Here is a 27481-nt window from a genome sequence, read left to right as displayed (position 1 = left end):
TCCTGCCTCAGACTCCTGAGCCGCTGAGATTATAGGCATGCGCCACTGAGCCTTGCTCAATACCTTTTTGGTAAGAGATAATCACTAACTATTTCCTCTCCCAGGTTCTGTTTGGTGACTCTCGATAAAGCAGTCAGGGCTTGATGTTTTACTGCTGGGAAACACTAAGACCACACGGGGCTGTTGAGGCCACACCCCCATCCCCACTGCTCTGCCTTTCCCAGGAGTTGGATTAAATGGTCTCCCTTTAAAGGGAAATATTGGCACTTAATTTCTATAAGATCCACCATAGAGCAGGGGTCCTTGATGTGCCCCAACAGTTTATGGCAAGAGGAAAGGCAATGTAGACTGGATGGAAATGAAGATATTGGATTCAGCCTGTCTAGGCTTAACTCCTACCTCTCCCCATTACTAATTGTGTCAGTTTGGGGAAATTATTTAACCACTCTGATTTTTTTATTTCTACATTTACAGAATAAATACAATCTGAGGAATAAATGAGATGATACATGTGAAGTAATGAGTTCAGTATGGCATGTAGCACTCAATACCTGTTAGGATTTATCATGTTGGTCAGTAGGATGGCCACTCCAGAGATATTTGTTAAGTCAATGAATTTATTTTCCATACAGGTTGAGTTGGTCTTCTCTGGATTGCAGCTTGTTGATCCCTACCACCTCTCTCCCTGCACCAGCCTCTCCTCAAAGATCCTAGCTACCAACTGAAGGGTTCCCCATGCAAAAGGCCTGAAACCCCTCTTCAGGCTGATTGATAGTCATCTGGAAGGATTCCCAAAGAAACAAAGATGATGTAATATAAGAAAAATTGGGTTCTGAGAGCCAAAATATTTTTTCCCAGCATGAATAGCTTCAGGATTTAGGTCCTAAGGAGAATTCAAGAAAATCAAATCTCATTTTTAAAGTGAATGTTTCCACTGATAATGGGCAAAGCTTCCGAAGGCTTCAAACTGGATGCTCGTGATGGTTTCTCCATCCGTAGCCAAGGAGGTGACAGAGAGAACCACAAGGCCCTGAAGCATAAGTGCTTTCAAAGAATAGTCTCTGACCTCTGGTTTGGACCCAGATTGCCCTGGCAGTAGGTCTTTAAATCTCTATTCCCCATTTATGGATTGACAATCATTGAATGAGAAAATAATCATCACAGTCTTTGAGTGCCCGGATATGAAGCTAGTTGCAGCAATTTTTAAATTCCCTATTTGTTTTCTGAGATAATAGATATGCCAGTTCCCCTGATATGATCATTGCACATTTTATAAATGCATTAAAGTATCTCACTAGACCCCATAAATATGTATAGTCACTACATGTCAATTAAAATATAAAAAATAAGTTCCATATTTGTTTCTTCCAGTATTGAAAAGTAAGGTCTAGCATGTTATAATCCTCATTCTAATATGTATAAAGTTGATGTGTTTGTTCAGAGAAGGTAAACTCACAGTAAAACTAGCCCAATTTGAACATTTATCTTAACTATACCGGGTGTGTGTGTGTGTGTGGTTTAAAACATACTCCTACACCCAAAAAGTAATAGATTTTAGTAGAACATAATCATGTTGATTTATAATACAAAATAATATGCTGGTAGTGAAAATCATGTTATTGATTATAGTCTGATCTCTTTTTCTGAGCCTTCTGCAAAGCGCTTGCCCACATCATCTCGCTTTGCCCTTGTTGTATCCCTTCGAGGTGGGCATTGAATCCTCCTCATCACTTGGAAGAGGACTCTGGCATTCAGAAAGCTGAGGAATCTTCTGAAGTTCACACAGCTCCTCTGGGAATTGATGGCAGCTTTTCTTGGCCCAGGTCGGGGCCATTGCTCTGCTGCTTCTCTGATCAGGAAAATCTCCAGTTGGTAGAAGTGCCACACCACCACTTCTTCTTTCCTTGGTATCTAAAACCTTGGGAGTGGCACCATCGAGAGCCAGACATCTGTTTTACATGGATCAATACTGGATATTCTTTTTTCCCCCTCTTTCTGTCTTTGAACAAGTCCAGGCATACACAAAACCCATGATGATAACGCTGTATTTGTACAAGCAAAGTGAGGTACGGATGGGAAATAACCTTATGCCAAGTGTTTCAAAGCCAAGAAACACTTTACTTTGAATTATGTAGATACATTCTCCTGTTTATAAGTTTATTTATATATTGTAGACCCAACTTTAGTACTGTTTAAAGTTTTCAACTGGTGTTCATTGTGTGTGTGTGTGTGTGTGTGTGTGTGTGTGTATGCCTGCCTGCCTGCCTGGGGCCATCATCCCTGGGCAGGGTGGAAGCACCCATATAAGTCTAATTATTCTATTATTTCATTCTTCAACTGAGCTAAACCTAGTTAGTACTTGATTAAAGCCTCTCCCACCTATCCTCTCCCCCCCCACACACACACACTTACATTCTGACACCCACTAGCCATGTGTGGTCACTTAAATTCATTAAAATTAAATTTAAAATTCAATTTCTTCTTCACATTCGTCTCATTTCCAGTGTCTGATAGGCACAGAGGGCCATATTTTATACAGCACGGATACAGCTTATTTCCATCTCTGCCGGAAGTGATAGAGGATGCCATCATCCTAGAAGCTAAGCCAATGGCTGGGAGCTGTGGAAGGGTGGAAGACTGTGAAGACAATTTGTAAATTTCAGTCCTGCTTTTAGCAGTCTTATTTTTCCTTCTCTATTGTTTTCCTTAGGAAGAGAAGATACTCAGAAGAAGGAGAAAACTGGAAAAAGCAACAAGGCAATTGGTTAAGCAAGAAGAGTTGAAAAGACTTTATAAAGCTCAGGTCAGAAAATAGACATGAGATGAGCAAGTGGGCCTGGGGCTGCATGGGAAGGCCCCTCGGGGTCTGTACTGTGTTGGGGAGGTGGGCTTTCTGGGAAAGGCCGGTCTCTTCTCTGAGGGACCAGGTGTGTGGCTTTCTAAAGGCCTTGGCCCAGTCCCTAGTGGGACTTTGGGCCAGGTGCTGAGCTGGCCTACTCCCAGCCACCTTTCCATCTGCAGACGTGTGTTCTGCAAAGCAAAGCTGAGACAAGAATCTGCATATGGCCTTGGGAATCACCCTGAACCCTGACTGCCTTATAACAGTGACCTTGGCTTTGTCCTCTGAGGACACATATCTTCCATCAACTCCCTGAATGTCTTTGCTAAGATGACAGCTAATGGGAGCTGTCTCTATTTCAGGATTTGTTGAAAGCATCTGTATCCAGCACTCCAATACAGATTTCCTGGCCTGATGGTTTACTCCAAACATTTCTGCCCAAGGTCATTGCCAACAGGCAAAATAAAACAGAAAGTCTAGGCATCCTCCATCTTCCTGAAGACCCCAAGCCATGTCTTGAAGAATAGCTGGATTTGAGGATATAAGGACTTAGAATGACCAGTCATGTTAATTCATGTACCCTTCCCTCACTTTTTCCTTTTATCTAGTCATGTAACCCTGTGTGTTAGTCAGCTTCCTGTTACTGTAACAAAATACCTGAGATAATCAACTGAAAAAGAAAAAGGGTTTATTTTGGTTCATAGTTTCAGAGAGCCTAGTTCATGATTAGTGGTCCTGTTCCTTTGAGCCTGTGGTGACACAGTCGTCATGGTGGGAATGTGTACTGGAGCAACCTGCTCACCTCATGGTGGCTGGGAAGCAAAGAGAGAGACAGAAGAGGAGCTGGAATCCCAATATCCCCTTCAAGGGCACATCTCAATGATATAATTTCCTTCCAGTAGGCCCCACCTCCTAGAGGTTTCACCACCTCCAAATAGCACCATGGGCTGGGGACCGAGCCTTTAATATGTAGGCCTTTGGGGAAAATTACAGATCCAAACTACAGCATCCTTAAATAGCTCCTGTCAAGAATGAGTCCTTTTACCAGCTTCCATGATCTTTCTCAGTAATTGACTCAGGACCACTTCCACATCCTGGACAGGAATGACTCTATAAATTCCCCTCTTTCTGCTCTCAACTTCTAAAACAGGTCGCCTTAAAAATGTTTCCACTTGTCCTTCTAAGAGCAAGACATGTTTATATGACACTGATTGGCAGGTCTTGCAATTTCTCACTTCAGGCAGTAAGAAGAATTACAATGGTCTTTTGAGTCCTAACCTGCTAGCACCCTTGGTGGCCCTCTTTGATCTCTGAGTTCACCCTTCTTTTTAAAGACTCACCACTGCGTAGGTCTGCTTGGGCTGCCATCACCAAATGCCACAGACTGGCGGGGCTTAAACAACAGACATGGGTCTTCCCACCCTTCTGGAGGCTGCAAGTCTAACATCAAGGTGCCATTCAGCTTGGAGAGTGGTGAAGTCTCTTCCTGGCTGGCAGACAGCTGCCCTGGCTGGGTCCACACATGATCTTCTGCAAGTGCACATGTGGAGAGAGAGACCTCTGTTGTCTCTTCCTCTTCTTATAAGGACAGACCTATCAGATCAGGGCCCCATCCTTGTGACCTCACGTGACCATTACTGGCTCCTTCTAGACCCTGTCTCCAAATACAGCCCCACTGGGACTTAGGGCCTCAACTATGAATTTGGGGAAAACAGAATTTAGTCCCTAACAATCATATAGCTGTACTGCACAGGCATCAGTAATAAAGTCATTTAACAGCTTCCCTTCTTAGTAATTCTACAGCACACTTGCAAGAGATGGATTTATAAAGGTACAATAATGTCATTAAAGGACAGACAGAAAGGAAGAGGGCATGAAATTATAAGTAATTATAGACAGAATCTCTGTCTATGTCAGACTTTATGTTTTGAACTTGAATACTCGTAGCTGGGACAAGAGAGCCAGGGGGCTGCTCAGAACCCACCCCCTGGTTGGGTCTCTTCACGGGATCAATGATGCCTTGGCTATTGTGCCCGTGGTTCCAGGGGAGAAGGAAAAGCATGTGGGTTAAGGAGGAAGGAATGAGACAGTGCAGAAGTCCAATAGAAAAAGAATGCAGGTGTCCTGCCTGCCCAGACAGCTGACAGTTCCTTCAACGTTTCTCTTCTGACAGGTGCAAAATCCATTTTGCCGAAGGATGTCCCTTTGGGCAGCATGGGTCTGGTGTGAGAAAGCAGAGAAAATTGATGAGGATAAAGAAAATTATATAGGAAAGGCTTTCCCTAGCTCTCCTTCCCAACAGACTTCAAGGAATAATAGCTAGCAGGGAAAATAAATGTATTAATGCCAGCCCAGTCGTGACCCCAAACCTTAATAGGTGCTATGGAGAGTCTGAGGAGAGTATGAGTTGTCCCTTAATGTGTTAAATAAACATCATGTGTCTTGTCTTAATAACTTGCTTGTCACAAAGCCACAGTACACTTCTACAGTGACAGAACCCTGGGCATCAGCCTGAGGTGCAAGAAAAGTGTAGGTGCCATTGGTGGCTAAGGACAGTAGCAGGATAATCCTGAACCCCAGAAGCTGAGCAGGTCTCCTGCCCATATCATATTCTGGAGAAGTGTCTGCTGGCTCTCCTTGAGAAAATAGAACCTGGACATACTTCTCTGAGCTCGTATTCTGCAGCCCGGATCATTATGCTATGGCCATAGTCAGAGGCTGTGGGCTCCAAGGAACCCAGGAACCACGAGCACCACCTACAATCCCTGCAGTCCCATCCTGGAGGACTCCAGTGTGCCTGACCTTGTCAGGGGACTGTTTTGATAATGTACTTGGCAGCAGATGGAAAACACGGGGAACATTAAGGTCTGCTGGTCTGGGAATTCCGAGGCCCTTGGCCAGGACATGAAGGCAGTAAGGTCACTCGCGACAGCGCCTCTTCCTCCTGGAGAGCCAGTGGCACAATCAGCCCCCTTGATGTGTGTCCAGTGCTCCCTCGTGATGTGTGATCCTGGTGTTGCAGGCCATCCAGAGGCAGCTGGAGGAGGTGGAGGAGCGGCAGAGGGCTTCCGAGATCCAGGGCGTGAGGCTGGAGAAGGCACTGCGAGGAGAAGCAGGTACGGCACCCAAGCAACGGGGTGCGGGTCTTAGTCTACGGTTTGAGAATGGTGCTGGTCCTATCCTAGGGGCAAAACAAAGAGAACATGTCCCGTCCCCCCAGAGATCTGTCAACGTGGACAAGTAGTGCTGAGTCCACATCTGCTTCACACTTTTTTTTAAGCTTTTTTTTTTTAAAAAAAATAACTTATTTTTATTTGTATACATGACAATAGAACACATTTTGACATTTTTACATAATGAAGCATAACTTCCCATTCTTGTGGTTGTACATGGTATGGAGTTATACTGGTCGTGTATTCATATAGGAACGTGGAAAATTTATGTCTGATTCATTCTACTGTCTTTCCTATACTCATTCCCCGTCCCTTCCCTTCATTTCTCTTTGTTGAAGCCAATGAACTTCTGTTCTTCCCTCCTTCTCTTATTGTGTGTTTGCATCCGAATATCAGAGAGAAATTTAACCTTTGGTTTGGGGGGGATTGGTTTATTTTACATATCATGATAATCTCCAGTTCCATCCATTTACTGTTAAATGCCATAATTTCATTCTTCTCTATAGCTGAGTAATATTCCATTGTGTGTATATACCGCATTTTTTAAGTCCATTCCTCTGTTGAAGGGCACCTAGGTTGGTTCCATAGCTTAGCTATTGTGAATTGAGCTGCTATCAACATTCATGTGGCTGTGTCACTAGGGTATGCTGGAAATCATCCCATTTTACACTAATATTTTTCCTTTGCATGCCTGACTAGAAAATAGAAAACAAAAGGCTAAATTTATTTCTCTTACTAACACCTAAAGGTATATATCGTTTACACTAACTTCCCTCCTTTTGTCTAGTTTTTCTATATCCTAAGTTCACATTCCTGCTTCACACTTTAAAAATCCCATAGTGGCTGTGCTTGGAGGTGCATGCCTATAATCCCAGCAACTTGGCAGGAGGATTCCAAATTTGAGGACAGTCTCAACAACTTAGTGAGATGCTGAGAAACTTAGCAAGACCGTTTCAGAATTAAAAAAAGAAAGCAAGCACGGGGGAGGGGAAGAAAAACCTACCTGGTGGTTCAATATGAAGTTCCTCTGGGCATTGGTCAGCTGGTGGACCTTGTCACTGCTCTTTGAGACACGCAGCCTCTATTCTGGCTAGCATGAATGTCCTTTGCAATTCAGGGTTTAAGATACATGCAGGGGAAATATTTGGGAATTTGAGCAATTTTTGGAAGTGATTCCAAGCTCAGTTAAAGTCCTGGTTTCTCTCTTTTCCTTCTGTATCACCTGGGGCTAGTCACGTTGTAAACCTTTATAAACTTTCATTTTTTCTCATCGAAAACTGACATGCGAGTGCTTTTCTGCCTTATAAACTGAAATGATGATTAAAGAAGAAATTATACATGATGCTGAATTGAATCAGCCCATTGCCTGGACTTAGGTAAAAGCAATAAATGGGAATGGCCCACGGAGCTTCAGACTCCTACATTCAAATCGAGCCCATCCCTGAACTCCTGCCACGTGCTGGACATGAAGGCACATACCCATCACGCTACGGTGATGGGTATGACAACGTTTCTGCCTTGAGAAGTTTATAGTCCATTTGTCCACTGAGGGACAGAGACAGGTGAACAGGTGGAGCACAGTACAGTATGAGAGCTATAATAGCATGAGGGGGCCGTGCCAGTGAACCAAGATCTTAGAGGGAGAGAGTGATCAGGCCACGCTCCTTGGGAAAGGTGGTGTGCAAGATGAGAATCGGGAGGAAGAACAGGAATTCACCAGTGAGGGCTCAGTTTCCTTAAGTGGGAGTGATGACCAGACTTGCTTCTTGAGCTTGCACCAAGGATTAGCTAAAACAGCTCACACAAAACCCCTCGCTCAGGGCCTGGCATCCAGTGAATGATTAATCAAGTTTTTTTTTTTTCTTTTCTTACTAATTTACACTGGATTTCCTTGTAAAGAGAACCTCCTCATCAGTACTTATCTGTAGGAATCTCTTGGTTGCAGCAAAAAGCCTGGGAAGTGAAAAGGACACACCAGCAGAGCTGGGGCCTGTGTCCATTTGCCAGTAGGAACACAGGTCAACATGTGACATGGTTCTGCTCCCATTAGGCTGGGCAGAATTGGGAAAGTTGCTTAATGTCTCTGGCCCCAGATTCCTATCTGAAAGATGGAGATGATAATTCCTGTATTGTCAAGTCATTTTGAGAATTAAGAAGTTGATGGGCAAACATCTACCAGGGTGTCTACTAGAGTGTTGGCATCCAACAAACACTACCTAATCTTATTTTGCAAAATATTAAGTCTCCACACACATATACGTTTAAAGAACTGTCTTTCTAATCTTGACTGTTTGAAATTTAAATCATAGATACCAAATTTCTAAAGCTTCTTTTGAAAATTTCCCTCATACCAGTTGTAAAAAAAAAGAAAGAAAGAAAGAAAAAGAAAAAGAAAAGCAAGCTAGCTAGCTAGCTATTTTGAATTTCACCTAAAGAAATCCGGCCAGTGGATAGTGTTTTCAAAGGCGTGCCAAGCCCGTCAGAAGATGGATTCCATTCATTCCCTCTATGTCCTTGTTAATTTAATTCCCCTGTTAAGTTTATGGGCCTTTTGTCCTTGAATATCCTTGTGGGGGTGACAGATACAGATCAACAAGGGGCGGGGGTGGAGACAAAAAAGAGTCAAGTCATGGAGCATGGCCTTCCTGGAGACCCACAGGAAGAGTTGTAAGCCAGGCCATCAGAATTAATACACTGTAACTCATAATAACATTTGTGTAATAATAATATTCCTTTGCAGTTCAGTATTCTATCCAGTCCCTTTAAGAGATTGCCCTGTTGCTTAATGAATGACCAATGCTTATTAGGTTAAGTTGTATTTGAGCTGGCCTCTGCTGCTCTGGTTCAAGTGATTTAATGGGAATTATTTAATAGGTATTATTAGGATAATTAGAAAATGATCACAGTTAGGCAATAATATTGAGCTGTAAAGGTTGTGAATAACCAAATTTAGAGACAGGCCTGAAAACAGGAGTACCCTGCGACAGTCAGGCCAGGCTCCTCTAATAATTATGTGCGGCAGCCTGAAAGGGCCTTTTGTTCCTGGGAGTTATTCATTAGGGGGGCGTTGAATTAGAGGACCGTGCGGGGGTACAGGACAAGGGCCATGATGGCTGATGAGCAAAATGAGGCTTTGATGAGCTCCTAATTGTCCTGACAACAATTCCTGCTTTCTTCTTCCCCATCAATCAGAAATGAGCTCCTCCACTCCCCCGGGATGGATTTTTCCCCATTTTGTGGAGAAAAGGGAAACAAAGAAAAACAGAAATCTGACCCATCCACCCTAGATGACAAATCATGATGATTTGCAGGACATGTCTGTGTCTGTCTGTCTTTGACAAAGGCGATGGCATCCCCCCATGGTCCTGTCTGCACAGGTGGTGGACAGGACTAGCGGTGCCCTCATTCCTGGGGGCTGCCCTCGGTGGGAAGGCCACCCTGACTCGGCCGGCCACTAAGCCCCTTCTCGGTGGAGGCACTGTTTGCTATCCACTGGTTTGTTGGTGGCCAACATGGTGGTCAGTGTTGCCCACAGGGGCCCCGGGATACCCCCATTTATCAAGAGACCACCCTTCAAACCTAAGTGGCCCAGATGTCTGAATCTGAGCTTTCTCTCCATATCTGGAAAGAGGTGAAATCTGAGGAAAACTGAGCAGCTTCAAAGGAGAAAGGATTTATCTGAAGGGAAAGTGGACAATTTATTCCTCCCTTATTGTTTAACTCACTTTATCAGCTGGTTGTCTGCATTCGGCTTCTTGCCTTTTTTGGATGGTTTTCAGATGGTTTCTCCTTTATTAAGGGGTTCACAAAGACAAGTATGATGAGTGAGGCTGCCAGCAGGTGGCAGCAGGAGCACACATTATAAGGAGAAACTTCAAGGATGATTTAGACAGGAAGAGGGAAGTAGTTTGGTTTATACTCTGTGGTTTTCATCTTGACTACAGCTGAGGAAAAGAAGGAATAATATTTTCCTAAATAATGTAAACATGAGTCCTGAGGGGGAAAAAAACAAAACAGGTATTAGACGCTCCTGAGTTTGAATCTTGGTGTTGCCATTATAAAGCAAATACCTCTCTGACAAATTTTCTCCTCTGTAAAATGGGACTAATAATCTCCACCTACTGGGGTTGTAAAAAGAAAACATTAAATAATATGATGTTGGTAAATCATCTGAAAAGGAGCCTGGCATATAATGGGTGTTCCAAAAAGATTCATTCCTTCTCCTTCCTTTTATATCCCCATCACTTGAAAATGCAGTTTTCTCAAATTGTGTTCATTTGCTTATTTATTCACTCTGTTCACTTATAACTATATTCCCTAGAAGAGATTTAAGCTGGTTTCTATAAATACAAAAAAATACATGCAGTTCACATGTTTTGTCCAAGTGAGAATCTCATTGCAGATTCATTGTTGTGCCCCAACAAAACTCCACTGATTCCATAAAAGCAGTTCAACAATGAGAGCAGAACACTGTGGTTCTAAAGCCTGCCTCTCTGATAGCCAGCCATCACTTGGGAATGGATCTGGGGACCGGATATCGTTTAGGAAACCTTCCAGAACTATTTGTTCTCTAAATGTACCCAAAGGCGGTCAACTCAAGGTTATACACATGTCCGGTTACTGTGCTTGTAAAAGTCAGCAGAACAGGGAAGTGTTGAGGACCCTCCATGTTCAAGGAGTCTGACTGTTTGAATAGAGGTAAGCATAAAAATGGAACCACAGATAATATTTCACCACAGAATAAAATAGGATATGGTCAGAAAAAGGACTCAAACTATTGAGAATGCAAGAGTAACAAGAATCCAGAGTTAATGAAGCAAGGAATTTGAGTTGGTTTGCCTTAGCTTTATAGGTTCTGGATCCTTCCAGTGAAATTTAGTGAATCACAGGAAGGGAGTTTATTATCCATAGCACAATGTACAGCAGGAACATCAGCATGGTGGCACAAGTGGCCTGTGCCAAGTCCCAGGGTATGACATAATAGGCCTGGATGGCACCTGTGCACACCAAGGTGTGTACCACAGCTAAGGATCCCCGGGTGAAGAACTCAACAACTCTGGAGCAAATGCTAAGTGGGCCTGTAGCTCTTTTCCAGGAAGCAGGTCATTGTGCAGTGGTCATCCTAGGGCATGCCGACCTACTTCTCAGAATTATCTACCTGGCTAGTTTCAGGAATGGCTCAAGGTCAGAGGCTGGCTAGACCTTGCAGTTTGACACACTCAGTGAAGACGTGCAAGGATGTTCACAGTCCATGGAAGACTGCCCTGCTCGACAAATATCCACAATCCATCTATTGGGTGGGCCCTGGAAAAAGTCAGTGTCCTCTTTATAGGCCAAAAGTTGACTGTAAAGACCAAAGACAACCCTCTTAAACTGATTTTTTAAAAATAATTGACAGAAATAAAGAACAAAAAGGACAGACTAGACCAAAGATACAGTAAAAATTCAAAGAGACAAAAGAATCCCATGAACACTAATCCCATTATTTTAAATTCTGGCAATCTAAGTGTGATTTGACAGTCTCCATATTTAAAGATTAAAGAGAAAAGCTGTATGAGCTTTTCAATACAATAAGGAAAATCATATGACAAAATTGAACATCTATTTGGGATACAAAAAAAAAATAACTTTTGGCAAAAGAAGCAATAGAACTTTCTTAATTTGAAGAGTCTCTTCCAAACCCCTGCAGCAACATTGTTGAATAGAAGCATTCTTTTCAAAATCGGTAATAGATGAGGTTGCCTACCATGACATCTTCTATTCAGCTTGGTACATGCTTTTCTAGCCAGTTCAGTAAGGCAAGGGGTGGGGGGTGGGGGCAACATAAAGTTTGGAAAGGAAGAGACACATTTTTATTGTTTTCAGATTGCCCACATGGAAAACCCAAATGGGCATACCAAAGAAATTATTAAAAATAATAAGATCCAATATCATAGTCCATAGATGTAAGATCAAACTGGTAAGATCAATTGCATTTCTATATCTCCTCATCAAGCACCTAAAAAAATGAAATAACAAAGATGAGATCAATTACAGTAACATCAAAAACAATAAGGTACTTGGGAATAAATCCAACAAAAAATGTGTACCACCTTTATGGAGCCAATTTTAATGCTTTACTGAAAGTCACCAAAGGAACCAAGCATAATCCCACATATCTAAAAACTTGATATAAACCAGCAGTGGGGTTGGACATTACAAGAAACAAATGACTCTAAGACAATTGGTTTTCCATATAGGAAAAAAAATTGAAATTAGGTCTTATATCATATATGCATATCAATTCCATATAGATTATAACTTTAATTTGAAAACGAAATTTGAGAAGTTAAGAAAAATCTCTCTTGACCTCACACTGGTAGTTAATAGACACTATAAAGGAAATGAAAGAAAAACCACTAATGCAGAAAATATGTTTGCAGCCAAACATATTTAAACCAAAGGGAAAAAATTAGTATTCTAGTATATTCTTGTTATGGTTTGGATAGGAGGTATCCCCCAATAACCTCACATGATAGACCATGAAGTGATGTTCAGAGGTGAAATGATTAGATTATGAGAGCTGCAACCTAATCAGTGGGTTGATCCATTTGATGGATCAATCATTTGAATGGCTCACTGAGTAGTAACTCTAGGCAGATGGGGTGTGGCTGAAGGAAGTAGGTCACTGTTGAGGGGGTGTGCCTTTGGGAATTATATTTTGTCCCTGCTCCTTGTATGTGTGCGTGCTTGTGTGGTCTCTCTCTCTCTCTCTCTCTCTCTCTCTCTCTGTTTTCTGGCTGCCATGAGCTGAGCAGCTTTGATCCGCCACACCCTTTCACTATCATGTTCTTCCCCATCTCAGGGCCAGAGCAATGGAGTCAGCTGACCTCTGAACCCATGAGCCAAAATTAACTTTTCCTTTTCAAAGTTATTTTTCTTGTCAGGTATTTTGGTCATAGCGACCAAAAGTTAACTAACCCAATTCTCAAGTTCTTGCATATGAATAAGAAATAGGCACACAACCCAACATGAAAATAGACAAATGAGATAAATATACATTTCACAACAGAAGAACAGTTAATGGGCAATAAACACAAGAAAAAGACGCAGATATTGTAAGTATTTAGGAAAATACAAATTCGGTCTACAATAAACTATTTTAAACTAATAAAGTATCCAACTTAAAAAAATCTGATGATATTGAAATTAGAAAAAGATGAGGCATAAAGATGCTTTTATTCAATGTCAGCATAAATTGTCACATTTTGGAAGATGAGTCAGCTTTGTGCTGTTAAGCTGAACATGTGCATACCCTGCAATTCCAGAATTTCATTCCTAAGTGCGTCTTCCAGAGAAACTCTTGCCACATGGACCAGAAGATATGTACAAATATTCATAGTGACATCATTCCTAGGAGCAGAAGTCTAAGGGCAACCTACATATCTATTAACAGGGAAATGGATCATTTGTGGCATTGTGTGAACAGTATACATAGAGCAGTAAAAATGAATGAACAACATAGGTACATTTGTGCAAAGTAATATTGAATTTAAAATGAGCAAATTGGTCAGCGGGGGTGGTGGTGGCACACACCTATAATCCCAGCAGCTCGTGAGGCTGAGACAGGAGGATTGCGAGTTGAAAATCAGCCTCAGCAATGGCGAGGCATTAAGCAACTCAGTGAGACTCTGTCTCTAAATAAAATACAAAATAGGGCTGGGGATATGGCTCTGTGGCTGAGTGCCCCTGAGTTCAATTCCTAGTACACCCCCAAAAAAGAAAAAAAATGGGCAAGGTAGAGAAGACTACATATAGTGTGGTATCATTTCATGATTAGTAGCAAGAAAAACTACATTTTAAAATGATAAATTGAAATATAGTTTAAAAATTAAAAAAAAAAAACCCTAAAAAGTAGTTTAAGGAGGGAGGATTAGAATTGTTTTTCACTGAAAGCCCCAAGAGTGGAATCATGAGCTAGGTAGTAGCTTCTTGGGTTTGTCAAAACTAAATCAGACCAGACCCACAACCTGGCTTCCCGGGGTTATCATTATATGTAAGGAGCCTGCAGGGCAGATGTTCCCAGAGCTCTGGGTCCTGAAGTCTATTGCAGATTTCAATAAAATAAGCCCTCAGATGAGCTAAGAGCTGACCAAAAGGCAGGGGCTGAACCCCAGCCAGTCTCGAGGGAAATGCCCTGATCAGGTGACTGAGGGTCCTGGCTACTATGACTCCAGTGCACCCTGCCTCCCACTTCCTGATTCCCATCTTCAGTAAGAATGCCAGGTGCATTATAACAAAATTGCAGTAAACACTGAATTAGAACTTCTCATAGATGCTAAGGAGGTAGACAAATCACTTCCAAAGAATTTGAGAGTTACAAACCAGACAGCAAACAAGATTCAATTTGGAAAACCACATACCAACACCCAATCAGAGAAATACTCAGCAATACCTATGAAAGAAAATGGTTTTAAAAATCATGACTTTAAAGACTAGATTGCCCATCTGTTCTGGTATTATTCATTCAGGAAAAAAAGTTATTGATCATTCATGCCAATCACCTAACGTAAGCAGGGACTGAGAAGTGCCAGGCTTGGTGATTTAACTTGATTGTGGAGAGTTATTGGAGAAATTTTTCAGTAGGGAATGACATGATTTGCTTTGCATTTTTGAGAGCACTCTTGGGCAAAAGTGGATCAATCTAAATGACTCTGCTAATAATAAAAAATGGTTTTGTGTTGAGTTTTGATTATTTTGCCATACGAAATAGAATACTGACATTTTGTCCAGGAAGAGACATGACATGAGGGCCCAGGAGCAAATGAACAGCAGGTGGACAGTTAGCAGCACCCTGCACTGGAGATCAGAGGGCAAGAGGAAGGGTTGGATCCCTGGGCCATCTTATTCTTAGCCAGAGGCCACTTGCCTTCTGGTGACACTGTTAGAGCTGCAACCTGATTCCTTGATGAAGGAGTCATAGTCCTGCTCTGAAAGGACACTCAATGCCACAATAGCAGCCATGGGACCAGTTGGAAATATGGGTGAGAAAGGAATCTGCATGGGCACAGGGGACTGAAGCCTTGTCCAGCAGTGTTGATGGTCTACTCAGTCATGTGACCTTTTCATTTACATGAGGCCAAAAACAGCATTGTTATCATCATCATCATCATCATCATCATCATCATCATCATCATTATTTTGGTACTAGAAATCTAACCCTAGGTACTTTACCACTGAGCTACATCCCCAGGCCTTTTTATTTTTTATTTTGAGACAGGGTCTTGTTATGTTGCTGAGGTTCTTGCTGAGTTGCTGAGGCTGCCTCAAATTTGTAATCCTCCTGCCTCAGCCTCCTGAGTCACTGAGATTATAGGCATGCACCACTGTCCCAGGTTATTATTTAAGATTTTTTTTGTTAACCTCAAGTTGTCACAAGACAAGGTTTAGCCATGTATTACCAAATAAAGGGCTGCCTTCTAGCTGAGTTTTAAAGGTGAACAGAAAGTAATTTTTATGGAACTACAAAACTGGAAGAAATAACAAGGTGGTAATAAAAATGGCACAATTGGCTGAAGGTTTACTATGTGCCAAGCAGCACTATGCTAAACATTTTGCATATATTACGTCATTTAATACTCCTAACCAAAGTATGAGATAGTACTATCAACATGCTCATTTTCCACCAGGGGAGACCAAGGCCAAGAGGCATGAGGTTCTTTGCCCAATGTCACACATTCCTAAGTGGCAGGACCAGGCCTAACTGATCTCAAAGCCCATGGCCTCCTCACTCTACTGTATCTCTAGCGAGAGGCAATGCTATCTAGACTTCATCAGGACTCACAAGGACAGAACCCGATGGGTGACAATGAGTTGAAGGAAATCATGGAGGGATGGCTCTGTGCTTTGTTGGAATTAAGAGCAAGACCCTCCCGTATCCAGTGCTTTGGGAAGGCAGATTCCCTGGAGTCCTGCACAGGATTCCATGTCCAAAGATCTCTCAGTGATTTTGACTACTGAAGAAAGAAAAACGCTAAAAAATGAAGTACAGCCAATAAAATTGCAAACTATTCTATTGATAAAGGAAAATTAATTTGAGCAATTCAATTCAACTTGGGTTTGTTCAGTACAGTGTCATTGGAAGTCGGTGAGCAGTACAGGGCACTTTCTAATGCACCAGATTTTAGAAGGATGCATAAGATTGAAAAAGGGACTGTGTAATCCAGGATAAAAAGTCTGGCTAGAACTGGTGGGTATAATGCCGCAAAGAGGCTGAATGTGAAAAATAACAACAAAAAGTACTCTAAAGATGGTAAAATAGTCCTTCAAAGCTGTTTCTTTTGGATTGAGCACAAGGAAAAGTATAGGCCCAGGATTGTGGCAGATGGTATCATGTTAGATGATGAGAAAAGGCAGAATTTTCACTTCTCAGCTTTTCTGTTTTCTCTGTCAAAGAAAATGGTTCTTAATCTAGAAACATTAAACAAATATCTAGAAGAAGGAATTGAATCTGGATAGATGATGAAACCAGAGACCGTGAATTTGGTTCCCCAAGCCCAGGTAAATGATGGTTCATGTAGACAAGTGTCTAGATGTAGTATTGTCCAATTAGAATTTTCTGGATAAACCAAATTTAGCTCCTGCTATGGAAATAAATTACAGATGTAGCCTAAGATTTTCAAACTTATAGAGAATCCCAAAACCAAAAGACTAGAGATAAGTACATTTTCCACTCTTCATGTCAAAAAAAAAAAAAATGAACTCTGTTCCTTATCAAAATTCTAGAAAAGATTATTAAAGAAATTTGTGAGGCTTTAGAAAAAAATTAGAGATTATTTGGAACCATGGTAATTTACAGAGAAGCTATGAGAAGCAAATGTCATTTCATTTTCTATGTAGAATTTTAAAAAAAATGAAGGTATTCCCAATAAATAAATAAATAAATAAAATGAAGGTCCATCAACAACGAAAATACACACACACACACACACACATTTAAAAGATATATCCTACAAAATTAGAAGGAAAATTATGTGGGCTATCCTCAAATGACAAAATAATAATCCAGAGGTACCAGCTATGAAATAAAGCCAACTTCAGTGAATTGTGAGACCTGTGTTCAAATAACTGAAGGTCTTTCATGTAAAATATGTAGTTTTGTGTCTGTATAGTTCTCCAAATGGAAAAACTGGTATCAGTAACTAGGAGCCAACCCATTAAAGGCCAGTAGAAGGAAGCTTTCAGCACTTACCTACATAGTCATGCAGTGAGCTCCCTGGATAGCCTGGAACTCCCTCGTCTTATGGAGAACCATAGTAGACAATGAAGTGATCACCTTCCAGAAAGTGGGTAGAAGGAAATAGATATCAGTTCCTTGGCTGGACCACCTGAACCTGAGTGGTCATGAACATTTTTTTTTTACTATGTGCATTTTATGATTGAACAATTTCTGTTGCCATTTATTGAGCTTATTGTACATGCCAGAACTGGGTCAAGGGCTTTGTGTGCATAATCCTGCTGCAGCTTCACAAACTGAGACTCAGGGAGGCTATAATAATTACTCAAGTCCACACAGTGGTAGGTAGGAGAATAAAAGTTTGACCCCACATCTGAGTCTAAAAGTAAATGCTCTTAACTTTTAGGTTATATATGATCTCTGCTTTGTGCACTTCATTCTTTGATTGACACTGCCCTTGAATGCCCTGTTCTCCATCTTCTTCTTTATCTGGTAAATTCTTACTCATTTAGACTGAGCCTACTGGCTATGTCCTCTCTGAAGCCTTCTCTCACTTCTTCCATACAAGATACCACTTCCCCCTATGTTCCCATAGCAAGGAGCAGGTGACATCGACTTGGATATGTAGTGTTAGTTTTCTCCATGAACTGAAAGCTCTCCATTTTCCAAAGATCTGGATCCAATATTTATTCATTCTTATCTCCAAGTACCACAAATAATGCCCAGGAGATATTGGTATTTACTATGTGTCTAATTTTGTTCATTCACTCAAGATACCTTAGAAAGAATAACATCATATTTCCGTCCCTCCTCTCTTTCTCCCCTTTAATCCTTCCTGGATAAAGCTCCACACAACGTTCTTTTACTCCACCACCTTCAGTGTCCCTTGGTGTACTACAGACCACCATAAAACTGTCTTACCCTCTCCGATCCACATCTTCTCCATCTTCTTTCTTTTCCCCTTTGTGTTTCCCCATGCTGTTCCCTCTTCTTGAAAATGCTCTCTTCTATCCTCATTATTTCCTCCCCAAAGTAATGCCAGTTGAGACCCCAGCTCATCCCCTGACTAGGATGGCCCTGCCTATATGTTCAGAATGCCTTTTATTGCTTTGTTGTGACTGTTTCCTAGTATTCTACTTTATTCTAGTTCTTTGAGGTCATCTGGTCCAAAAGATTGTCTAACAAGTGTTTTTTGGTAGGCATTATGCCTTAGTGGCTCCAAACTTCTTGTGACACATAGCATATCACTGAATCCCCAGTCCTCAAGACAGAACCTGACATATAAAAGATACCTGACAAACAGGTGTAGATGGATGGATGGGTGGGTGGATGGATGGATGGACAGACCAGAAATCAAGTTTTGCATCCTAGCTCCAGTTTGTCCCTAAAATGAATAATTTGGGGCTTTGCGTATCGCATATAAATCTCTTGGGGCCCCAGTGTCCTTATAAGTAAGAAAGTGGTCAAAAAGACAAGGAGAAAAGGGAACCATTTTTCATGAATTGCTTGCTGTGGGCAGGGCAGTGTGCTAGGGGCACATGACTTCGGGGGAAGGAGACAGGGACATACATAGCAGTGAAAAGCCTGGGCTTAGGTTAAGATTCATTTGTGTACAAGACCTAGCTCTGTCACCTACTGACTATGAACTTGGGCAGCTTGCCTTAGTCTTCTGAACCTCTGTTTCTTTGGCTATCCAAATGGTGATGCTGAGAGTCTCCACTGCTGAGTTCATCAGGAGGGTTGAATGAGATGCTGCCAGTACGGTGGCCATTCTCGCTACAGGATAAATAGCAGCTCATTATTATTAAACTACACATGCATCTTATTATTCCAGTTTAGCTAAGGGAGAAGCAGAGGCTCCAAGATGTGGAACAACACGCCCAAACCCTCCATCTGCATTGTTTTCCCCTTAGCCGATGGGACCCTCCATTATAAATCCTAGAATAGCCATGAGTTTTGCCATACAGTGTGTGTCCTCATTTCAGGGAGCAAGATTGAAAAGCTACTTCTCAACCCTGGTCAGCTTCTAACACTGCAATATCTCAACATTTAGTATCCAACATTGAGAGTCTAAGAAGCAATGCTGACCTAATTATTCTTCTGTTGAAGGAAGGTCATAGGTCATAGTTTAAGTGGTCAGAATGTATGGATCTAATTTTCTCCATATAAGAATCAAAATTAATATTTTTTCATCATTAGCTTTTCTTTGGACAAAAAAAAAAATCAAAATGCCAATCACCACTTCAACAATCAAACGTGATGTGAGTTTCCCTGCCTCGTGAAGGGAGCCACACACCACCTGGGCACTCAGAAGGCAGTTGATTTGGGGGAAGAAGAGAAGAGCAGACAGCAACCGGCACTAGGGGTCTCTAGTGGAGGTGTGATGTACACACATACATCAGTTTTAGGGAGGAGGGGAGAGTAGGCAGGAGAAGTGTCCTTTGTGGTGGGAAGACCTTATCAAGGACATGACCTTGGAAGCTAAAGTGGTCATGCCCTAATGTTCAAGGGGACCTCCCCCCAGAGCCTGCACAAGTGGGTTTTATTTGTTATGCCCATGACCTCGAGGCATCAACAGGGTGCCAGGGAGCTTGCTACCTGCAGAGCCCTTCTTGCTACAAACATGGCCTGCTAAAGTGGCTCCAAAGCAGTTTGCTCATGGGGAGAGAAACGCCAATCTAACCCATTTGCCATTGATTTCTTAAGCAGATTCAGGGACACAGGATGAAGCACAGCTTTTGCAGGAATGGTTTAAGCTGGTTCTGGAGAAGAATAAATTAATGCGATATGAGTCGGAGCTGCTGATCATGTAAGTAAGGCAACATTGATAACAGCGAGTCCGAAAAGCAGAGGGCTGGGGGGTGGCTCACTCTCCTTAGTGGAAGTCCCGGGATTTTTTCTCTTTGTGCATAAAGAGTAGTGATTGAGGCAAATTGATATTTTATGTCTTGCATATCATGCTGGCATTAGTGTAAAGAATCTTCCGTTGTCTGTTCTTCCTGTGGTGTCCTATGGCTGAAATAGATTTCTTCCTCCAGTAAGGAGCTGGAGGTCATTCACCCCAGCCCTGTCCCCCACACCTAAGTTAAAAGAGCTGTCACACACCTGTGCTGGAGCACCACAAGTGGCATAGGAGCTTTCATCTGTGCCATCTGGTTTCATTTTTACCTCTACGCTGAGAGGTCACTAGGGGGACTTCTTGGGGGGCCTAATAAGCACTACCACTCTTCCCTGCCTGCGTTCTGAACCAGGTGAGAAATAAACAATAGAGTCAATGGATGGAACATCAAAATATCACCTTCTATCAATGGCTAGTGTGGCCAAGCACGAGAGCCCAGATGAGTTTGTAACTTTATTAGGGCCACAGTAGTAAATTCTCACAAAGCAGAGGGCTGACAACAATAGAAACTTATTCTCTCACCGTTCTGGAAGCCACAAGTCCAAATGGAGGCATTGATGGGGCCATGTTCCCTCCAAAGCCTCTAGGAGAGAACTCTTCCTTGCCTTTCTCACCTCTTGCAGCTCCAGGCATTCCTAGCCTGTGGCTGCACCTCCACACTATCTGTTTCTGTCTTCACAAGGCCTTCTTGGTGTGTCTGGGTCTTCTCTTCTGCCTCTTAAAGGGAGAATTGTCCTTAGGTTTGGGACTCACTGGGATAATCCAGAGGGTACTCATTTTAAGTACATCTGCAAAGACCGTGTGTCAAACAAGGGCACATTCAGAGCTTCCAGGGTTCAGGATATGAATACATCTTTGGGGGGGGGTCCCCCATTCAACCCATTATACTAACCAAACTCCAGCATTAGACATATCTATCTACCTGATCACAAAAGTCAGTGGACTTGTTTACTCCTTAGGGGGAAGGCTTTTATCCTTGACCCTGGGATCTCAACCAGGGGTGATATTATCTCCAAAGGCAATGTCTGGAGACATTTTTGGTTGTCACTGCTGGAGGTTGTTACTGATACCGTGTGAGTAGAAGACAAGGATGCTAAACAGCCTACAAGGCACAAGACAGCCCGTCCCCCTACCAACAAAGAATTATCCATCCTACAATGTCAATAGTGTCGAGGTTGAGAAAGTTGCAAGGCTCAGAGAAACTGAGAACACATGTTTGCTGAACAGGCTGAGCTTAAAAGAGAACTGAGAACCCTCAACTCTTCTTTCTCTATAGTCTCTAGGGATCGTATGACTTCAACTAGGATCTGTTAGCATTGTCACATTTGTCTGGGTCCTCAATTCTCCTGAGAGCTCTAGAGCAGCAGCAGCCTCTCTCATATGTGGGGACCTTCACAACCACTCTGCTATCAGTAGGGTGATCCCAGGCACTGAAAAATCCCAACTGGCTTCACCAAGACACTGTCAGCTTCTGGGTTTTGCTGTTGTTGCAGTGGAGAGACTGAGTTCCCAGCACTCTAGCATGGCCACTGCAAAGCCTCACTGACTCTTCTTTAGCTGCCTAAGTTTGATCTCCTCCACCTGGACCCAATATCTCACTGCTTATTTCTTTCGGTTTTCTTGTTGACCACAGTCAGAGACTTGAAAGTTGTTGGAGGTGATTCTTGAAAACATATTACACCTAAAGAAGACAAAGAGTTCCCAATAGTCACCGCTCCTCCCCTGGACTCTTCTAGGCACCGTTTCACTGTTCTGTCTCCTGTCCTTCCTACAGGGTAGACTGATGGCCTTCCAAGAGCATCCTGAGAATCTATCACAGCTTTCAGCTACTCCCTGTGTCTCTTGGGTCCAGCATATCTCTAAACCCTTCTGAACACCTCTGGTGATCCTAGCAGCAGCCAGAATTCCAATTTAGAGATATTCAAAGACCCCCATTTTAATAAGGTTAATTGCAGTAGCTGTTGTCAATGAGTGTTTTAGTCAGTTTTTATACACAAATTCCCTGTCTTTACTACCTGAACATTTTTTTCATACCTACCCAGGGCCCAAGAACTGGAATTAGAAGATCACCAAAGCAGACTGGAGCAGAAACTAAGAGAGAAAATGTTCAAGGAGGGTGAGTATGGTGATATGTTTTGGGCCCTTATTAAAGACATTTTGTCCCTTGAAGGACATCAAGTACACCAAGAACACTGCAATCCCCAGAGTAGAGTGCTCTCCCTGTCCTGCACGACCATGCAGCCTGAGAGGCAGAGGAGAGTGCAAAACCAGCCCCACCTTGTGTCCACCCCACACCCCCCAGAGCAAATCCCCATTGGGCTTCATCCAGCTAGGCTGAGAAGGAGGCATTTCCCCATGCCACATGCCTATAGGAACAAAGTCATTCATTCACCTCTTTGTTCACATGTCCACCCACCCACTTAGCAAACATGTACTGAGAACCTCGTGTGGACCTGGCACATGGTGAGAGCAACTCCCATACTCTAGGAGTTTGTGAGCTCACTGGGGAGGCCAATGTCCAGACCCGTTACTACTGTGCAGGATAATGCAGAAGGAGCCACAGCAGGTGCTTTGGGAGCACAGAGGAAGGTGGGACTTGTCCTGCCAGGGCCTAGAAATGGTAAAGGAAACAATCCCTCAGCATGGGCCAGGCTAAGGCATTGCCCGTGAGGAAACCATTCTACCCTGAAGGAGGGGGAGTTGAAATAAACTCAATTGACATGATACACAGCAAAAAAAAAAAAAAAAAAATGTATATACTATCTTTTTTGTCACAAGAGCTCAGATATGTCCAAGACAAGCTTCAGCTGAGAGGAATTATTTTATTTTTCTATGTTGTTTCTTAAAAAAGGAATATCAACACATGAAATACTAAGTTAACATGCCAGAGTGAATCTGATTTATACATCTGCTAAAATTTTTCGATTTTTCTGTTTCAGGCTAGTAAAACAAATACTGCCAAAGCCTCATTAGCCACCTTTGATGCCTTTTTCTTTATCTTACTAAGAAATGAAGGTCAGAGGGGGCTGGGGTTGTGGCTCAGTGGCAGAGCGCTCGCCTAGCACGTGTGAGGTGCTGGGTTCGATCCTCAGCACCACATAAAAATAAATAAAATAAAGGCATTGTGTCCAACTATAACTAAAAAAAAATTTAAAAAAGAAAAGAAATGAAGGTCATAATCCCCACGACTCAGGAGGAGAAGCAAGAGGATGGCAAATCTGAGACAGCCTCAGTAACTTAGTGAGACCCTCTCTCAAAATGAAACATTTTAAAAAAGAAGTGAAAGTCAGGCATTTTCTCACTCCTCTGATATTTACTTATACCCCCCAAAAAGTAGACTCTTGATTTTGTCCATAGCTGACTCATTTTCCACAAAAGAAATGAAATGAGAGCTCTTATCCCTCTCTGATAAACTAGGTCTGATGGAGTCTTTAAACGATCCTTGTAGAAAATGCTCAGTCTCTCTGGGATGAAATGCTAAGTCTTCCGATGGCTTCCCCTTCCTCCTGGGTTTCTCCGCAGGGTCAGTGCTGTCATTAAGGAAGAGGCAGCTTTGTGCCCTGGTGTCATAAGCATCTGTGTGGGGTACTCTAAGTCCTCACAGAGCTGTGTCCTGTCATCAGGTGCCGCTCTCCTGCTGGCACTTGCAGTTAAGCTGTAGGGCTGTTGTCACCCACAGCTTGGCCATTCTCTGGGTATGCTCTGGAATTTGGTGGCATTCCCTGGCTCACTGGGCCTCACCTGGGCATATCCTCCATCCAGGGTGGTCAGACAGCCTCCCATAGTCTCTTTGTCAAGTCACTTTTCTCTCTGCTGGGGGAACCTGTGGCAGACCCACTGGCCAGCTATCTTGGGCCACTTTAGGGTACGCAGTTGCTTCTCTGCTCCACCACTCTGCTTACACCACACATAGCAGATAGAGATCTGGGAGCCACACTCAGACACTTCCTGTGCCCTGTGTTTATCCACAGCGGCACCTTCTGAGCAGAGTGGACCGAGGGGCAGGACAAGAGTCCTTCCACCCCAGTGTTCCAGCAAAAGACATTCTCTGCCCCCCGTGGGGCTTCCAGGTCCCAGAATGGAGAGATGGGGACACAGAGCTCTCACCTTCCGCCTTTTCTGTCTCTTCTCCTTCCCTTAGAACATGAGGCACAAGGGAATAGTACTTCTCTACTTCCCTCTCATTGCATCTGCCTGCTCCCTGACCCAGCACTAAGCCCCACGAGAGACAGTGGCACTTTCTCCACCTGGGATGGGACTCCTCCTCGTCCTAAATGCATAAGTGGGAAGGGCTGAAGGAATTTAGAAAGGCTTCTCCTGTGGCAATAATCTAGTTGGCAAGTTTTAAATCTGGCTTTAAAATCCTCTGTTGAGTGTCAGAAAGTCATTACCACCTGCTTCTTAACTTGCTCTCTTCTCTAACAATCCTGTCTCCCCTGGGGATTGGATGCTTCGTGCCAATTAGGGACAAGGTTGTCACTCGGAAAGGCTGCAGGAGAAAGCAGAGTCCATCTGGAAACCTGATCCTAGGACAGTCAGGACAGTCAAATCTTACTTGGCTTCTGTGTGGTGTCTGCTCAAAAGGCTGCAACTTGTCATAAAGTGCAAAGGACAAAAGGATTGTCATCTCTGAAAGAAACAGCAGACACTGACACACACTGTTCATGAAGAGACTTCTCTCACAGATTTCCTTGCTGTGGCTCAGATATGTTTATGAAAAACAGACCTGTCATTGTTTTGTTGGTTTCTTTTTTAGGCAGGAGAGGAAGTTTGGGGACTTGATGGGGCAAGGCACATTAACTGCTTTTTTTTCACAAAGGGTATTTCCCTGGGCCACGAATATACCCTCAAGATGAAATCTGAGCTGGCTACCTTGCACAAAGCACCAGTCTTTCTAATCTGTGGCTTTAAGGGCAGTTTTTTGGTATTAAATTTGTTTCCTTGTTTTCTCCATTATTGAAATGAAAGGGCAGAACAAGTCTATAACAATCGTGAATGTTCATGCCAAGAGCTTTCCAGAGTCCAATCTTACCTGAGGCCCGACGGTTTTCTTTTTTTCTGTAGAGAGCCAGAAAGATGAGAATGATCGCAATGAGGAACAAAAAATACTCACCGAGATGATGCAAGTGATTGAGCAAAGGGACAAACTCGTGGACTCCTTAGAGGAACAGCGTGTCAAAGAGAAGGCGGAAGACCAGCACTTTGAAAGCTTCATCTCCTCCAGGGGCTGTCAGCTGAGCAGGACGTGAGGCACCAAACCTCTCTCCCTAAAGCCAGCCCAGACCACCACACTTTCTCATCCTGGATTCAAAGTTAAAAGTCTACTGCATTTTTTTTTCTTTTAATTAAAATTCTCTCATATGAACTACAGCTTCCCAAGGCTTTTCCAGAGACGATAATGGAAAACAAAACAAAACAGACTTTTGAAACTGGCAGTCAGCGTCAGCCAGGCTCTGACTGGAGGTATTCTTGGCGGATGACCAGTATTGTTTTCCCTAAAAAGTGACACAAAAACCTGAGTTTCTAGCTGCTTTTATCATTTTTCTCCCAATTCATTGAGTTACATGTTTTAAGACTTTTAAGAAGCTGCCCTTCATTAATACGTCCATATTTGCCCTTTTTTGCATGGATGACTGGTTTCCAAATGTCAGAAAGAAGCAGCAGCAGTTTAAAGATTAGGTTAATATTTAAATTGTGTTTCCAGAGAAGGAGAAGAAACCTTGAGATTACTGATTACAAAAAGCAAATAACTCATAAAGCAGGTGTTAATTCAATCCAGGGCGAATTTAATTTACCAGGTATATTTATAAGCCTTAATATAATATACATAAGCAATGAGAGTTTAATAGAACATTTGAGCTTTAATTTTATTTTTTATAAAAGGAAATAGAACTTTAACTTCATGCCAGCAAGATGGTTAGTTTTCACCAAATCCTGTTGGCTTAGAAAAGCTTTTCATTCCCCCAGTCCTCTCTGCTCATGGCCCCTGGGACATAATGATAAGCACTTTTAGGAAATGGGTGATTTTTGAAGTGCCTTTTAAATAAGGGTTGGTAATGGCAAACAGGAGAACCCGTTTGCTGATAAAACATTGGTGAAGTTGGTACTGCTACTAAATATACACTAGTAGTGGTAGCAGGATAGGCATGCTTCTCAATGGGGGCTGTCTTGGGTCCAAACAGTGGAGTGTTTTTGATTCTCTCAGGGATTGCCCAAGAGCTCTTCCAGATACTTCCAGGTAGAACTGAGGGCAGTGACTTCATTTATCCAATCCCAAATTAGGTCACGGATTTTTAAGTATATATATATTAAAAAAAAAAAAAAAAATATATATATATATATATATATATATATATATATATATATATATATATATATATATAAACATTTTCAAAAAGCTGGTAGGTGGTTTATGCACCACCATGCTGGGATTCCTGGGGCATTTTGACAGTACATATGGGAACCAAAGAAGGGGAGGCTTAAAATGGTAATGTGTCATGAAATATTTGGTTGTTTTCCCTCAGTGGAACTCTTTAAAGATTTAGACTGCTATTGACAAGACAGAGACTGAGAAACTGTTATATTTCTAGCCACTGGCTTCTGGAGTGTTTAAGGTGTCATTAGACACAAGGTGCTTTGCAATAGTTGGCTCTGTCTCGAGACCAGATTCTTCTCAACATAAGCTGACCCTCGAACCACTTCTGTCTGAGTTGCTGTCTGTGCACACCAATATGGCCAGCTGACAACCATAAATGAAATGTGTACAGACTTCCTGAGTCAGCCAACATTTTGGGTGGTATTTAAATGCAATTTTTCCATGGTATACCAAATTCCAAATGCTGTAGTTCTTTCTTCTTCTTTCCTTCCTTTCTTTTTCTTTTTTTTCTTTCCTTTTCTTTCTTTCTTTTTTTTTTTTTTTTAAGAATCAGGTCTTCTAGTGTCTTGAATTCTATTATTAGGAAATATGTGGAGGTATCTTTCTATATACTATTCCTATCAAAACTGTATTACTTCTGGCTATTTATCTATTGTATTTATTTATATATTTAGTTAAAACATAATATAATTTCCTCATAATTATGGTTTTCTTGTGTTATAATTTGGAGAAGACCTATTAGTACTAAGCTATTAGTATATAAGCTACTTAATATACAAATAACCCAGATATTTGGGGCAATGAGTTGTATAGTATTAAAGGCATGAGGAGATCATCAAAATAATATTTTCAGTCATTAGGCATTTAGAGATAAGAATATGGATGCACAGGAATGTTTACTCATTTTAAGAAAAATGTCTACTTTCTGTTTTCATTCTAGAATGTGCAGAAATACTCAAGTAACATCTTTTCTGTCAGT

At 42.1% G+C, this 27481-nt stretch overlaps 1 protein-coding gene and 1 long non-coding RNA gene across 5 annotated transcripts in view; one reads left to right on the top strand and one right to left on the bottom strand.

Annotated features, from left to right (window-relative positions):
* Mical2 (microtubule associated monooxygenase, calponin and LIM domain containing 2) overlaps positions 1 to 25491 on the top strand; it is a 206583-nt gene extending 181092 nt beyond the window's left edge. Inside the window, exons 31-35 of the mRNA XM_071616384.1 lie at positions 2711 to 2803; positions 5862 to 5955; positions 19934 to 20036; positions 22169 to 22242; positions 25191 to 25491. Of these exons, the coding sequence (XP_071472485.1) occupies positions 2711 to 2803; positions 5862 to 5955; positions 19934 to 20036; positions 22169 to 22242; positions 25191 to 25375 (549 nt within the window). The 3' untranslated portion in view covers positions 25376 to 25491. The remainder of the gene's footprint in view (positions 1 to 2710; positions 2804 to 5861; positions 5956 to 19933; positions 20037 to 22168; positions 22243 to 25190) is intronic.
* LOC139706877 (uncharacterized) lies at positions 525 to 25325 on the bottom strand. Of its 4 annotated transcripts, XR_011708557.1 has the most exons (7): positions 25240 to 25325; positions 22165 to 22217; positions 18864 to 19003; positions 17243 to 17326; positions 5642 to 6020; positions 4180 to 5059; positions 525 to 3651 (listed from the first exon to the last, which is right to left on the bottom strand). It is a non-coding gene; the product is annotated as an uncharacterized lncRNA (long non-coding RNA). The 4 variants fall into 4 exon arrangements; XR_011708554.1 differs by having other exon boundaries at positions 525 to 5059; XR_011708555.1 differs by having other exon boundaries at positions 525 to 5059; positions 5775 to 6020.
* Positions 25492 to 27481: the final 1990 nt, after the last annotated feature.

Source organism: Marmota flaviventris, chromosome 9 (assembly GCF_047511675.1).
Source record: "Marmota flaviventris isolate mMarFla1 chromosome 9, mMarFla1.hap1, whole genome shotgun sequence".
In the NCBI taxonomy this organism is placed as follows: Eukaryota; Metazoa; Chordata; class Mammalia; order Rodentia; family Sciuridae; genus Marmota; species Marmota flaviventris.
This window is presented reverse-complemented; position numbering and strand designations above follow the sequence as displayed.